We start from the raw sequence: 16368 nt of genomic DNA, 5'->3' as shown, positions 1-16368 counted from the left end.
ATTCCTAATATCCTAAACTAACTAGCACGGAGCTAATAAAGTAAACAACTGAGCAGCTTTGTGTTATGTATTGTCTGATATTATGTCGGGTGCCTGGTTGACAACAACTGAGACATTCTAGTTTGTTCGATGTACATGTAGGAATAAACACCCAAAGGACAAAATAGATGTAAAATTATCCATTATGTGACACATCCTGCTGCGCTCTTTCGTTATGTCTGTAGAAAGATGCAGTGCTGCCATCTAACGGACATAGTCTGACAGTATATGGGAAAATCATTTATATTTTACAGGTCATGAAAATGACTCGTGGTGTGGAAAACTTGAAAAGGTTTTCAGTTTTTATTTAAAAAGAGCTACAAGAGCAATAGTGTCAACGGTGTATTAACACAGGATTCCTGGTATATACAGTGTGTTAGGATTCATATTATTATTCATGCTACAAACAATTCTGTGGAAAAAAAGTAGGATGTGAGAAGAAATACGCCAGTATGTATGTGTATATATATATATTTTTTTATATATATATATATGTAACACCTCTGTAACGCTTGTCTGTAGGGCATTTTCACTTTTCACTAAATTTTTTATATAATTATAAATATACAATGGTAGATATTATATAATATAACAGACTACTTTCTTTTTATTTTAATTATTGACAATATTTTCAAAAAGGGTCTTGGCGTCCCAAAGATCACCAGCTATTTATCCTGGACCTGTTATGCAATACATCTTGCCCAGCGTAAAAAACGGATGCCTAATGTGAACGATGACGCAAGGGATATTAACTATAATATAACGTCACTACCAATATCTCTTTCAGCGCTTAAACTTCTATCTATGGGTTTCTGTATTATTGTTGCATTACTGCCCTCTTCTGGTCTTTCTTTCTTCAAGGTCGTACAACAAAAGACAACGTACTTTTGGTTTACAACCAATAATCTCTTATCCTTAACATGAATTTTTAAATATGGTCTACTTGGACAGAATAAACAAAAGAAATAAGTTATAGATGAAAGACAGGGGCGATTTAGCTTTGAACATCAAAGCTTTGAAGAGTGTGAAACAAAAATAATATATTTTTATCAAGGAAACACTTAGGTCATGCTTTGGAATCCAAGCAGCAGCTGCTACTAATAACTGGCATAGACGTAATTGGTGGATTCGTCAAATTGCAGCAACAACAACAAACAAAATGGAAGTGTTTATTTGATATTTACTCGGAGCTACATAATCCCTAAAAATTCGAAGGAGCTCCTGAACTCACCACGACAAAGGAGGCGTGTTTATAGAAAGTTTTCAGGAAACAGGTCTTGACTAAACCCAACTGTGTTTCAGTGGACATCAACATTGTCTTGTGCGGTTAGATAAACAACCGTAGTCAAAACAGCGGTCAAAAACATGCAGGGCAGCGCTTACGGAGCCTCTCTGGCCGGTGGCACATTTGATGTAGGCAGCTTTATCAGGCAGCCTCAGACCTGTCTGCGCCTCCTCAGCTGGGTAAGTTCATAGTTAGCAACACTATTAGCCTGCTGTCACTAGGTGTTGACTTTACTAACAGATGTGTGAAGAAAAACGCCGTTAAATCAATTTTTTTAGACATTTTATCAGTGCCAGCATCTCCTGACATTTAACACGGACAAGAGGGAACCCCTAAATTCACAGTACAATGTTCTATAACTTGTCATACAAACTGTGGTTTGCAGCAGAAGTTGATCGAAGCTAATGTTAGTTAGCATGACAGTTGCTGTGTCACCTGACCAACTGCCAGGAATGGTTAAAACGTCTTTTAAAACAGGTGCCAATAGATTTTATATTTATATATATATATAAACCAGATAACTAATAATCAATGTAATGAAAATGGCGACATTTTTCGAAACAACTGAAGACGTGGCTTGTTTTTTTTAATGTAATATTAAATTACACTGCCATTAAAATATGGAGGAAGTGAATATTTTGCCCGCGTCACCTGTTGCGCAGCAGACTTGCTCTTAAACTTCATGTCGATGCTAATGATAAAACATGCATTTTCGGAACAACTACAAACTTAGCTTTTTAATAAATCATTTTTAAAACAAACAAGTATAAATAAATATATTTTTAAAAGTTCGTTTTCAAATGTAATACTCCTTAAAACCAAAGTTTTGAACCCTTCTGATTAGGTTTGTTGCTTTAAATTTTGAATATAAATGAAAAACAGTATATTTTGTAATACGTTCAATATAGAAATAGTTTAGATGTCTACTTTCAACAAAAATGACTGAATATTATGAGATGAGAAACTGATGGAGCAGGGACTTCCCTACAACAAATGTTCTTTGTGTTTTATATTTACCTAGTCTGGTGCCTTGTTATTGTCTATACATAGTAAGTATTGTAGTGGTGTTTTTGCTTTAAACTAGATGTACTTTTGTTTTGTCTTTTTGTTAAAGACTATTTAGGGAAGTTCCACATTCATGATTTAAACAATACCAATGCATTTAACATATGATACCAGGCATTACAGCTACTGGACGGAAGGGAGTAAGCAGACGCAGCTAGGTTTAACATGTTCTTGAATGTAGAGTTTTCTGAAATAAATGGCTTTAGAATTGTGAAAGCTGATTTCTCAATTGCAGTTATTTTCAATTGTGGTCTTTGCCACCATCACGGGAGAAGGCTACATTAACATACCATCGGAGCAGGATGCCAAATGCATATTCAATAAAAATGACAGTGCCTGCAGCTTTGGGGTAGCAATTGGAGTCCTAGCCTTTCTGGCTTGTGTGGCCTTCACCATCCTGGATGCCTACTTCCCACAGATCAGCAATGCCAAAGATAGAAAATACATTGTCCTCAGCGACTTGGGCTTCTCAGGTGAGAATGGGGCCACAGTGTCTGAAACGTTACCATAAACACAATAAAAAGGAAGTTGTGACATATTTTGCTTTGCTTTGCTTCACAGCACTTTGGACACTGCTTTGGTTTATCTGCTTCTGCCTCCTGGCCAACCAGTGGTCCAACACCCCCAGCACTAGTCTTGTTATCATACCTGCTGATGCCGCTCGTGCAATCGTGGCCTTCTGCTTCTTCTCGATCATCACCTGGGTGAGCTACTTGTGCCTTCATCCTGTGGCCCTAATTTGGTTAACAAATCCTGCTGTAAGAGCTTTTTTTTAAAAAAAATTATCGTCGCCATTTCACCCGTCTCCTCAGGGTCTTCTGATCTACTTTGCATATGCGAGGTACCGCGAAGGTGTGAACGAGTTTGACACAGACTACAGAGACCCAGCCAGCGACCACAGTACTCCATACCCACCTGCCAGTGCTCCCACTGGGTACCAGCAGTCGCCTTTCACCAACAACCAGGACCACACAGGGGAATACCAACCTCCGTCTTATTAAATAACTGACATTCGCGTACACCAAACCGAATCGGGGAGTTTTCTTTTAAATGAATAAATGTGCCAAAGTTTTCATCTGCATCCTGAACTCTTCTCTGCACTCCTATTTTTTCCCCCCTCTTGCAAAAGTATTTGCAAATGTTTTGAGTGCACTGATGCCTTTCAGTTTGATTCATTGTTTTTAGTTGTCCGGTGGATGTTTGGTTTTGTCTTTTGCAGTGATCCACACAGTAGGTAAACTCTAAAAAAAATTGAATTTTGTTTGAAGGAGTCGTTGTTAAACTAACCAATTCACCTGAAGTTGTTCAAGTGCCTTTGTTTGTTTCATTTTTTACTTTCATTTTTGAGGTGCAACTAAGGAGCTGCTTATATTGAAGCACAATTCAACCAACGGCCTTCTTTTTGTTGCCAAGAAATCAGCTTTAATTTCTAAAAAAATATTCTTTATAAACCATCACTGTGTGGTGCAGATTTATGTAATACTGTCAAATGTTCAATTCAGCCAATATTTCTGAAACTTTATCATTTTTTGGCCCACTTGGTGTTAAATTCATCTCTCTTTAACTACTGTACTGCCCTTTTCTTTCTTTCACTAATTGTCAACCACTGATAAAAGCTTGTATGCACTGACACTGGGAGCAGTTAGTTTCAAATGTATAATTTGACAGAGCTGTTAATGGCTTAAATCCACCTTTTAGGTTACCTTTGTTGTAGAAGTTGCATTTAAAGAGGTTTCTAAGCAGAGCAGGTTCAGTCATTGATATATTTATTCTGGACATGATTATTTTAGGTTGGGTTAGTGACAATCATGCTTTTTTTTTCTGGAATGCTTTACAACATGCAAAAACTTTTATTATGACACTTTGAAGTGTTTCCTCATCAAAGTGCCTTATACAGTGTTCTGTATAACACAGGGTGTGTCAAATAAAAATTGACCTAATTTTGGAGCCTCGTCTGCTACTTGTATCCTCTTCCAGAACCATGTCCTGGTCATAGTCTGTTATCACCCTTGGTAAATATTTGAGTAGTGACAGTGTTGCTGGAAAGGAAGGAATGCTGAACAAAAGTTTAAGAAGTTCAGTCAGTGGTTTCAAGAGCTAGACCTTTTGGTTATGAAGAAATTTGTTACCGCGGTCTGGGTGGAAGCCAAGTACAAAAAAATAATATTATGTTCTTAATTATGTTTTGTACAATTCCCTGTCTGGAGTTTGGTAGCAGCGTGTTCATTTGGTTTTATAGATGCCTTTAAAGCTGTTATTCTTTTACATATTTACCATTTAAGACTTTTGTAACACAACAGCTTGGAAGCCTTTTATAATTTAAAGTTTCTTTTTTTTCCCTATAACAAAATTTAAATTCATAATAAGTCATACAACAAAACAGTTGTGTTAACGTTCTAATGCAAATGTAAAGACCGTAATTTTACATATCCTACTGCATTTAAACGCATCGTTTGACAGAATGCAGCGGCGCGCGCAGGCAGTGCTGGTAACTGTGACGTCATCGGTAACAGGAAGTAATGATCGAGGCTTCTTTACAAAAACGGAGGAAGAGTGCGAAGGGCGACACTGTGGCAAAAATGACGTCTTATCCACAAACGACAGAGAAACGCAGTAGCTGAAGGGCCAACTTCTGCGGTGAGTCCTTACAGCACATGGCTTTGTAGTTCCGTGACACTACTGATGACACACTCGTGTGTGTGTGTGTGTGTGTGTGTGTGTGTGTGTGTGTGTGTGTGTATGTCCGTGTAGTCTACAGTGCGTGTTCTGTGTTAACCTCTGCGTTGCTGGCGAATCACAAGCTAACAAATTACTCTTCTTACACACAAACACACACAAAGAGAGGGTTTGGGTGTTCTCCGTGGTCTGGTCTCAGTCCTCCAGACTGAAGGACGGACACGAGGTTGTCAATGGTAAAGGAAATACTTCACTGTAACACTGGACTAAGTTCAAAGATCAGACTCGTTCCACAAACTGAACCAGGTCCGCATATTAGACTAGTTTAACTTTGAAACCAGATTCCAACAAGGCACGTCCACGTTTACTTACTTACTTACTTTACACACACACGCACACGCAGAAACACACAAGGATCTGGTGCACACATAGTTAAGGTTGACGGAGATGCAGACTAGGTCCACATCCACACACACACAGAGCTGATCTACATTGGCATGGACCTAGGTTTTAACATACAATTTAGGTAAATACCTTTTCTTATTTACATTTCATTAGGACCATCAATAATTTGTATTTAAAGCAGTCGTTTTAAAGGTTATTAGAGAGAGAGATAAAAATATTTTGTGAGGCCCACAGCTCACAGTCAGATGGAGTAACTTGACAAGTTGCACTGACAGATCAAAACATGTTAACGAAGAATGTGATATTTTCTGTGGAGCCATAACAGTTATTATTGTTATAGTTATTATTCAAATGGTTAATAAATGGTTTTCTTTGCATGAGAATTTAAAACACAGTTGAAACGATTTCTTCATTATTTTGAAGAAGTGAGACATTTTTCGAAGACATCCACTCTTCCCATCAATTTTTCATTTTTCGAAGACATCCACTCTTCCCAATGACAAACCCCTGATGATAAGCCCCAGTCATTGGTGAACACATCTGTTCCTGGGTCCTTGATGTGTAAATTTGCCTTAGAGCTAAAGTTAAACTATTTACTATCTCCTTCCCTTGAGTCAAATCTGTCCAGATGTCATTGTTTACGATGTCAAAGCAGGGAGCCTTACAAATGAACACGGGTGCATTTTCAGCTGTATCCAAAAATCTCAATCTCTAAATACTGTGGATTGCAAGTTTTTTTTAATAATAATAATAATAATAAATTCTCTCGGTGAACAGATGGTATGTAGCTGCTGCTTCCCTCAGGCCTGTTTATATGTATATACGTATGTGGCCATTCCGGCATGATGTAACATGCTGCTTCTATAAGAATGTTTATATGGTCTTATAAGAAATGCACATAGAGACTCCACGCCCACAGTCAGAATCAGAATCATCTTTGGTGGTGATAAAGTTGAGACTATTCAAATATATTGCAGAACTATGTTGCTCCACTGAGCTGTACACGTCTGACAGTTATTGTTACTGTTGCTATATTAACCACCAATTATTTAAACGCCCCACACTATTACTTCCTTAAAATATATATTAAAGTTACTTTACATAGAAGTTGTTTTATTTACTTTCATTCTAGGTAAATTTTTTTAGCTTGGACACAACTCTATGGTGTCTGAAACAGCATTAAAAAAAGTAAACTCCTTTTTTGCCAAGCGTTGAGACTCGATATGCTTCACTTGTTAGGATGTCTGAACCATAATAAAGTTCTATCTATCTTAACCTTTTTTCTAAACGTCAATGATAACTACAGAAATTTCCCAGTAGAAACATTGTTGGCAGCCATTGTTTCTGTAAGCAGTCACACTTCTTTGCAGCCAAGTCGTTTATTAGTTAAACAGGTTAATTGTTAATTTTACTAGGATTCAAAGTAACACACGAGCTGGGCCGCTCTGCTGTCGTAATCAGGCTGATCTCCGCACTCACAAGGCTATGTCACAGGAACACACCTTTCTGCAGGAATTAGAAGTTATTGTTGCAACCGCCGGAACAGCTACTCTAGCTGCAGAATTGAAGGATTTTCTCCTTCAGGCAGGTGTAGCTATACATTTGTTTGTTTGTCCTCTGTTATCAATCTCTTCAACTGTTCTAAAGCAGATTGTCAGTTGAGTGAACGGTGGTAGCCTCCTGTGAGATGTGGCCCTTTGGACTGATCCGCATTCTCTCAGTGTAGATAAAGTTCACAGGCATTGAAATAACCTAGTCATAGCTGCACTGCAAATAGTGAGTATAAGAAGAGTTTGGAGCTCAGGGCTGGCTGAGCATTTTCAGTCAGGTGAATGAAATGACACAACTTCAGCAGTCAAGTAGGAAGAGGCGAAGAGGTGAGTCTTTACTTTGTTGCTATTCAGAATCTTTTACTCAGTAAAAACAGTGTCCTTGGGTTTCAGTCCAGGTTGTTGGCCCCAACGCCACTGTCATAATGGACTGCTGTTTTACAGGTGAGGGGGGCCCTCTTTTATGAAAGACTCTTTCAGCTTTTACCCTCCTTTCGGATAAATACAGCCATATTTAGGCCACAGCGAAAGAAACTCCTCAGGGCCAGGTTTAAAGGTCCCAGGAATTCAGTCAGGAGTGAGTTATACACAGTACACACAAGTTTTCATTTTGAAGGTTTTTTTAAGGGAACAGAAGAGACTAATGAAAATTTTTAACTGCACAGCAGGGCCACAAATAAGCCCTTAAGAATTCTGGTGATAAGGTCTCTTTCTGTTGCACAATTTCGCAAAACCAGCTTTGAAAGTTGTTCAGCCGGACTCCCGCATTACTTACAACCCCTATGTTTTTAACCAAATATAACCCATGATGCGAATATGTAGCCAAATCTAAATGCAAACAGATGGACACTAAATAGCTAAAAGTAAACAGCTGTAAGCTGGTAAAGATAAAGCAACATAAAAGTAAGCTAAAACTACTCAAAGTAGGTCACAGGAAATCTATTCTAATGTTCCTAATGTTGTCAAATTAGTCACGAGACAGCTGAAATAAAGTCAGTAAAATCTAAAATTTAATTGCTTATAATGTAGAAAATATAGAAGTTAGTTCTGTAGATAGCTGTTTTTTTTAAGATAATGGGTTGTAAGCTACTAGGAAGATGATGAAGATTTGAAAATAATTTCAAATGTATTGCAATGCTTGATGGTATAAAGTTACAGTAGGTACCTCACTTAAAGTAACTCTACCCTCTCTACTCTTCACGTGGTTACAGGGTTTTGTGCCAGCTAGCTTTGCAGTGTAAGATCAATCAGCAAAATAATAATAATAATAGTATTGTGTGTTCTTAGCTCAGTATCATTGTTGTAGTGCAGTCCTTGAGACCAGGACCTGGATGGATCTGAGCCCTTTCTGCATAATCATCTAAGTTAATAAATGATGAGTTATCCCTGTAGCTGTTGCCACAGTCATCTTAGTTATGTACAGAATATCCTGTTTCACCTGTTCAGTCTCGCCGTCCTTACATTCACTCTTTCTCTGTCAGTGACGCTCCTCCTGCTCCTCCTGCTCCACCTGCCTGTTTTTACATTATGTTTACCCACATCTACACTTTGTGTAGAGTAAACTCCTTTCGTGTGGAGTCTTTAATATTTACTGACTCCTGGAGACTAACCGTCATCTGGCACTTAAATCCATCTAATGGTGGATGATGGTCTAATAATGCTGGGTATGTGAGTGAGATTGAACTGTTCAACCGTCACCTCTGCCAGAACCATAATGTACCTTTAAATGTCTGGATTTCAGTTTGATGAGATCTTTCACTGTTTTTCTTTGTTTGAAGAAAGGTTTGTTTTTTTCTGTTTCAGAAAGTACTTTTTTCGGGTCAGAGGGATACATTATACCAGACACTGATTCTTCTCCTCTGTTGCTGGAAACACTATCACTGTCCGCACCTTAGTCTATAGTGTGGATAAAGTTTGTTGTTACACATCACAGTGAATGTTTTAATGCACAGCCAAGTCCACCTGTGGTTACAGCAGAGCTGGGACATTTACTTGAAATGATGTACTTGTCCATGTTTACAAGCATACAGTACGAGGAGAGATGAATCTGTGTACTTTTATATATGTCAACAGGACAGTATCTCCACTACCGTCTGGGGTGATGTTATATATGCTACACGATTTATTTCCTTATGAGCCGCAAGCTATTTTGTGTTTACAATGTCCTTTAGTTGCATGGAAATAATGAGAGTTTTTGATTTGGCTAAAATGGTTTAGCATGGCCCAGGACTTTGTCTCAGTTTTTAATTTTCATTGTCACTTGTATTTATTTAAGTGACCAACTTACAGCTGTAAGAGTTCTGTAAACTTTTTTTAAATTTCCTCCTTACTTCTTTTGTAATTACACCTATTCTGTCCGCCAGGTCAGTCCAGTCCTCTGTCTTCCATGCTGGCCACCCCAGACATCACTCAAAAGGAGCAGCATGAGTCCATGAACTCCCTGCACATCTCTGTAGGAGGCCTCCCAATGCTGGCTTCAATGGCCAATAACACGGACCCTCGTTTCCGCCTTAAGTGGAGACCGATAGCAGCAGTGGCCTTCTCCCTGCTGGTAGTGCTTCTGCTCTTGATGCACCTAAACTCAGGTCTGCAGTCCAAGCCTTACACCACCCATAGTAATGGGAGAGCGTCTGAGAGCCACACCTGGCAGTTTGGTTCCCTCTACAACCACACCTACCCTCTCAGTCCACCAGAGCACACGCCGCACGGCACGCGGTATCGTATTGGAGTCATTGCCGATCTGGACCACAGTTCTAAGAGCACAAAGAAGCAGACGTGGTTCAGCTACATGCGGCGTGGGTACCTGTTGGTGTCCCAGAGTGGCGATAAGGTGGCAGTGGAGTGGGACACGGACCGCGTGGTGCTGGAGAGCCACCTGTCGGAGAGTGGGAGAGGAATGGAACTGTCCGAGCTTGTGGTCTTCAACGGGAAGCTCTACAGCGTGGATGACAGAACGGGTGTGGTGTACCACATCGACGGCAGCAAGGCCGTGCCGTGGGTCATCTTGCCTGATGGCGATGGCAATGTTCCAAAAGGTCGGTGGACGAGAACGCAGAATAATTTGAAACAGGATGAATAATAAACAGAGGTTCAGTAGAGAAATGTTCATACATATTACAAATACTTATACTGTACCCACACAGTCTGCTCTTCCATTTAATGTAACCAGGCCAAGGTAGGGATTTGGCGCCCCCTATTGTCTTCTACTGTACATACATTTTTTTGTTACACTTGTTTTTGGTGGTTCTCTTTGGGATGTTTCTAAGTGTTTTAGAGACACTGCTTTAAATAATGTTTGGTTCAGAAATGTTACAGGTTTGTCAATCACCTCATTACCAATAGATCTGTTCTTTTTCATTCATCTGTCTTTGCTTTTTCATTCCACCCACAGGCTTCAAAGCTGAGTGGCTGGCAGTGAAGGATGAACACTTGTACGTTGGTGGTCTGGGGAAGGAGTGGACCACCACTGAAGGGGTGTTTGTCAACAACAACCCAGAGTGGGTGAAGGTTATTGGCTTTGAAGGGGACATAAAACATGAGAACTGGGTCCCCAAATACAAAGCTCTGAAGGTGGCTGCTGGGATCGAGCCTCCAGGTGAGGACAGAAATCCACTCTCACTCACAGTGGCCTCCACGAAGGTTCACCTTTGACTCTTTGTTTGTCTTTTTCTTCCCTACAGGTTATCTCATCCACGAGTCTGCAGCCTGGAGCGACACCCTGCAGCGCTGGTTCTTCCTCCCTCGCCGAGCCAGCAACGAGCGCTACGAGGAGGTGGCAGACGAGCGCCGTGGCACAAACCTGGCCCTGAGCTGCTCGCCCAATTTTAAAGACATTATTGTGAGTCGAGTGGGTCCCCTTAACCCCACTCATGGCTTCTCCTCCTTCAAATTTGTCCCCAACACAGATGACCAGATAATTCTGGCCCTCAAGTCAGAGGAGGACGCCGGAAATATCGCGACGTACATCACGGCCTTCACCCTTGACGGACGCATCCTCTTACCTGAAACAGTGATCGGGGACGTGAAATATGAAGGCCTGGAGTTCATTTAGATGACTCTGAGACTGAGGGACACTCCTGAGGACACTGCACTGTCTTTCTGTGTTTAAGTATGTTTAAGTTAATGTATCTGCTGCTCTCTGACTAAAACATGACTCCACCTGAGCTTCAGTAATTGAGCAGGAGCGTTTTAATCTGCTGCTGGCAGAGACTGAGTTTGGGCGCATGATCTCCTTCCTGGACACTGGTGTGTCCCTGCAGGACTGCACATATTCTTTGAATGAATGTACAATTGTGTGATTCTTCACACTGTGATTTTGTTTTGCCCCCTAAAATCATTTTCATCATGCACATACTCCACACTGTGGGAAAATCCGAAATGTCCCCTTTTCGTCCATGTGAACCATCGTCAATTTCAACATATTTACGGTGCATCAAAATGCAGTGTGTTTATATCCTTTATTAAAAAACAGTGATTGAAGGATTTTAATGTGGGAAAAATGATGCTTTGTCAATTCAGGTTATTTTGTCTGGGGCAGGAAACGAATATGTAGACCTTGTTCAACCATCTCTCAGCTAATCTTTCGCTAGTTTTTATTAAAAAAATGTATTGCTCTTGTAGCTAGCTTTTATCCCCCATCTATAATTTAGTTCATTTTTAGCTGTCTTCAATATTTGTAAATAATTTTGAAGGCTAACATTTAATTACACAGACTTAAGTGTTTATGCCATAACCTTTCCTTTTTTCTCGGCTAACCTAATATCTTCTTTATTTTCTGACTTTGCCAACTTTTGGGCTAAATATTAGCTACCTCATGAGGTGAAATTTTACTACATTTCTTTTTTTAAATTGGCTTTTTTGCCTGTTTTTGCAGTTATTTGCTAAATGTCAGCAGTTGTCTGGTTAAATTTCCGCAACAAGCAAATGTATTGCTGTGTACTAAGCAGTATTTTCAAAGTCTAGTATGTGCAAAACCCAATCCTATAAAACCCCACAAATAACTTAACTGAAGTAAGTGCACAAACGAATGAACCAATGGTTCAACAAACTATGGTTTCATTAGAAGAGATCTAACCTTTCACCCTTGGTGGAGAGGTGTTATGTAACCTGAGTTTGGACGTTGTGCAACGATGTCAAAGTCAGACTGTGTGGGCGGAATGAAACTTAAGGAAAGTAGGAGGATTGTAGAAATGAAACTGTTATTGTCTATCCCAAAGTTCCTGCGTTTAGAAAAAAGAAAACAAAAAACCTTTTTAGGCAGACTTCAGGGCACAGGAGACTTGACTTGAAGACTGAACACTGGAAGGAGACGGCACATCTGAGGACAGCAGGAAAAGGAGGTGAGATACATTGTCGTAGAAAAATGTTACTTTCTGTTTAATTTGGACTTATTTCGTGCACATTCCTGAAAAGTGTGGTCATCTAGACTAACTGAGTGGGGTAGGTGGGCACTGAAGGGGAAGTAGTCTTGAAACATACTGAGAAAAGTGGTCTTCATATGCTCTGTGTTTATGTTGTACTAATAGTGTTCATTTATAGTCAACCATAAAAAGATAATTTGACTTTTCAAATTCCATATTACTGTAAAGACTCTGGAGTAAACGACAGGCTAGGTTTTCACGGACAACACCTCTAAAGATTTATCTGGTTAGAATAAAGGAAGGCAGCGGGCCCTTCCTCTCCTCTCCTAGGATAAAGAAATGATTTAAATGTAATTGTTTAAAACTATTCATACATGTTTTACACGAAATAAAAAAATCTTTAAATGAAAAAAGCCTTGAAAACATGATCTACAGCTCAATATTGCAATGCAAAGTGGTTAAAGTAGCTGTAAATTCTAAGAAGCTGATGTCTACATGCATTGGCCAGTACATAATTCACTGTAATGACAAGTAAACATATATGAGATGTATATTGCTTCATGAACCTCCTCTTTCTCCTTTTTCTGCCCAAACTTTTTTTTTTTTTTTTTACTGAAAGGGGAGTTTTCTTTCTTCTCTGTTTACCTTTGGAGTAAACTGTTTTTCTGATCTGCCTCTCTAAAAACTAACCAAAAAAATAAAAAAAAAACCCAGCTGTGCTAATAAACTGCTCCTTGATGTGATGTCTGAGACTATGAGCTTCGAATGCTTCTTTAAAAAAAAAAGTACTGGTACTTCCTCACACTGATTTGTTTTTGTTCTTTCTTTGGGTCAGATTTCGTCAGTGGCGAGTCAAAATGCAGACACATCAAAACTTCTGCAGGATCTGGGTTCTGCTTCTGCTTCTCCATGTGGCTGATGGAGCTTTTACATTTGACCTGTTCGGTGAGTTTTATCAGAAAACACATTATAGGAGTTCTTTCATGTAAATAAAAAACATGGTTATGTGAGCTTCAATTTCCATGAATACAAATCAAAATATCCTCCCACAGTCCAAAAATATGCAAAGTGGGAATCAGATTACATGATCGAGTATTCCCTTTAAAACCTGACGTTCATGATCTGGTTGGTTAGGGTTAGAGTTATACACAAATAATATGTCTGTCATCTGTGCTCACACAGAGAATATAGCGGCGCCTAAGGAAGGTGACGTGAGGCTGGCGGGCTCCAGGAGCAGTTCGGAGGGTCGGGTGGAGGTCTATCATGACGGCCGGTGGGGAACAGTGTGTGACGATGGCTGGGACATCGCCGAGGCCCAAGTGGTGTGTCGACAACTGCGCTTCTCTGGAGCAAAGGGTGTTCAAGTCGGACAGCCGTACGGAGAAGGTGCCCTACAGTTCCATTAATCTACCACTAGAGGGCAGCAAGTGTATTGCCCTCGTGTTCATACGTATATGCATTACCCTCAACCGGTTATTGTCTTGTTTATTTTGTTCACAAACAGAAAAAGCATCTTTATGGATGAAAATAATATAGTAATGTCTTTAATATTTTAAATGTTTTTTTCTGTTTTGAGAAGAAAAAAAACAGAAGCGTGATTAGGACCTGCTGCAAGGCTTCAATTTTTTTTTACAGGTTTCCAATTAATCTTGGTGAAAAATTTTAATAAAATTTGGCAAAAACTTGTCAAAGCTGCTGGAGGTGCCTTTTGAAAAGTGTGTTCTCCTTGAAAAATTGACCAATTTGAAATGATAACGTGTGTTTTAGGTTTTCTTGACCTTGTAAATGAACAAAAACCATAGAGTTATTTCTCTGCCACATCTGAAATCCGATTCCCTCTGTGATGTTTTTAATACAGCGACTGGACCTATTTGGATGGACGACATGATCTGTCAGGGCACAGAGAAACATCTCCTTAACTGTGCTTTCAAAAGCTGGGGGGTGACTGACTGCACCCACAAAGAGGATGTTGGAATTATCTGTGAAAATAACGGTAGACCTTAATCCAATGTGTATATTTGTTCTTCTTCATTTTGGTCACATGCTGACAGATTTGTGCTTACAGACAATAATTCCAAGAACGCCATCTACTCCCTGGACCACAGTTTCTCTCTGTCCGACGAGCTCGGTCAACTGTTTGACAGTGAAGTCGGCTGTGACTTTCTGATAATTCTCAGGAGTCCCACTGGACACCGTTTTGAGTACGAGACAGAAGATATGATCTGTGCTCACAAGATGATCCTCCTGCTTGTCCCACGCTTTAATGCCTCACAGGGGGTTTCCAACATCACTGTTGATATCAGCCAGTCCTGCAAACCGTATTTCCCTACCTTCCTAAGGTATACCTAAAAAAATGACTCATAATACTGTTCACTAAAAAATGTCAAATGCATTGTGTTTTTTTTACATTTAATTTACTAAAATTCACCAAAGCATTCCAAGTTATTATTATTATTATTATTATTGCTTTTATTAGATAGTATTGGCGCTGTCTAAATACAAACCTGTTGTGTGTGTTGTTATATGTCCACTTCAATTAGTTCTGTAAATAAATGGATGTGTTTCTTTTGTTTCAGTTTTGTATCATAACCTTGTGAAATAACAAAATGTACCACTAAAGGGCAGTCAAGTGCCACTTGTGTCCCTCACACCTTACTGCGACTGCATGACTTGATATAACTCTAATAACACAAAAACAATATTACATATTAATGATTTTTTCTTTTTGTTTATAGGTACATTTACACCCGTCAGATCGATGTGGACCTGTCCTCCATCCACTGCCTTCACTGGATGGCCTCCATGTTTGAGGTGAAGCATCTGATGGAAGGCACAGCCAGGCTCTTCTCCGAAGTTCTGCCTGAGGACACTTTGTTTCACACTCAGGTGTCCATTTATAACTATGCAGTGGAAACTGAGGACTTGGTTCTTCAGGAAAATTGCCTCCAGTACTTGTCCTGGAACTTCCAAAACCTGACCAATTCTCCAGCCTGGCCCGACATCTCTGTGAAGCTCCTGAGAGCCATTTTAGTCCGTTCAGACCTGGTGGTACCAAACGAGTATTTTGTGCTCCAGAGTGTGGAGAACTGGATCACAGACAAGGATGAAGCCATCAGTTTGGAAGACCAGGCCCTCATCCTGAACTGTCTTCGCTTCCCAATGATCCCAGTGGAGAAACTGTACGTCCTGGAGACCAACTCATCCCTTTACAATAATCACTCCAAACTCTACAGTGAGAAGATTTTGAAAGCCTTCCAGTTCAATGTTCTGCTCTTTAGCGACCTCTTGACCAATCCTAAATTTGATAGAGAAGAACGGGATTATCATCCCAGGCTCTACGTTGATTATCCCTGGAGCGTCACTATTTCCCCCAGCTATTCAAGCAGATCCCTCAGTACGCCTTCGCACAACAGCCTGATCTTTCGCTCCAAAACCATTAACTGGGAGGCAAATATCTACAGAAGTCATTATGACTGTTCCAACAGACGATTACAGTGCAAGTCGTTACCCATGGCCAGGCTAGCTTCCCACAGCCATTACCATGGCAACAATATTGTCTATCAGAACCAGCTCCTGTTGTCCTGCCAAGGCAAATACATCTGTCACATCCAGGACTTCAAGAGCGACCTGGCTTATGTCACTAAAAATGCCACCCATGGTCTGACTTACCCCTGTCCTGACAGCCAGTACACCTACCAGTTCGTGGTGAGACCAGTGTACGTCCGAGTCTGAGCTGTCCTCCTACAGGACGTTACACGTTAACTGATCTAAGCAACATTTACTGACATTTAGGAGTTAATTCTCTGGCACTGATTAAATTGATTCATAGGATATCATGTCAATCATGTGACTAATTGTATATTTTTACTCAGAAATAAACCAATATCTCTTTGCATTTTTGTGTATAAGAATGTTTGTTTTGGTGGAGGATCAGAGATGATTTACTGTAGGTTTAAGGACAATGTTTACAGTACTGACTATATATACA

The 16368-nt window shown here is 39.9% G+C and overlaps 3 protein-coding genes across 4 annotated transcripts; all 3 read left to right on the top strand.

Moving 5' to 3' along the window:
- Nucleotides 1-1123: 1123 nt before the first annotated feature.
- syngr2a (synaptogyrin 2a) lies at nt 1124-4336 on the top strand. Its single transcript, XM_008329540.3, has 4 exons — nt 1124-1503; nt 2625-2862; nt 2951-3093; nt 3202-4336. Exons 1-4 carry the CDS (start codon nt 1405-1407, stop codon nt 3388-3390), a joined length of 669 nt encoding a protein of 222 aa, XP_008327762.1. The 5' UTR covers nt 1124-1404; the 3' UTR covers nt 3391-4336.
- A 537-nt stretch (nt 4337-4873) lies between these two features.
- cant1a (calcium activated nucleotidase 1a) lies at nt 4874-11503 on the top strand. Of its 2 annotated transcripts, none has more exons than XM_008329542.3 (4): nt 4874-5026; nt 9384-10055; nt 10412-10615; nt 10701-11503. In XM_008329542.3, the coding sequence occupies exons 2-4, from the start codon at nt 9407-9409 to the stop codon at nt 11069-11071; spliced, it is 1224 nt and encodes a 407-aa protein (XP_008327764.1). In that variant the 5' UTR covers nt 4874-5026; nt 9384-9406; the 3' UTR covers nt 11072-11503. The 2 variants fall into 2 exon arrangements, with proteins under 2 accessions (XP_008327764.1, XP_008327763.1); XM_008329541.3 differs by lacking the exon at nt 4874-5026 and adding an exon at nt 5993-7347.
- A 744-nt stretch (nt 11504-12247) lies between these two features.
- Nucleotides 12248-16275, top strand: lgals3bp (galectin 3 binding protein). Its single transcript, NM_001294196.1, is given in 6 exon segments — nt 12248-12359; nt 13216-13325; nt 13563-13766; nt 14239-14373; nt 14446-14719; nt 15116-16275. Coding segments are annotated over 5 exon segments (1698 nt in total). The 5' UTR covers nt 12248-12359; nt 13216-13237; the 3' UTR covers nt 16113-16275.
- Nucleotides 16276-16368: the final 93 nt, after the last annotated feature.

This window comes from Cynoglossus semilaevis, chromosome 17, assembly GCF_000523025.1.
Source record: "Cynoglossus semilaevis isolate Cse_v1.0 chromosome 17, Cse_v1.0, whole genome shotgun sequence".
NCBI classification, from domain to species: domain Eukaryota; kingdom Metazoa; phylum Chordata; class Actinopteri; order Pleuronectiformes; family Cynoglossidae; genus Cynoglossus; species Cynoglossus semilaevis.
Note: the sequence above shows the minus strand (reverse complement) of the source record. Positions and strands in the feature narration are given on the sequence as shown.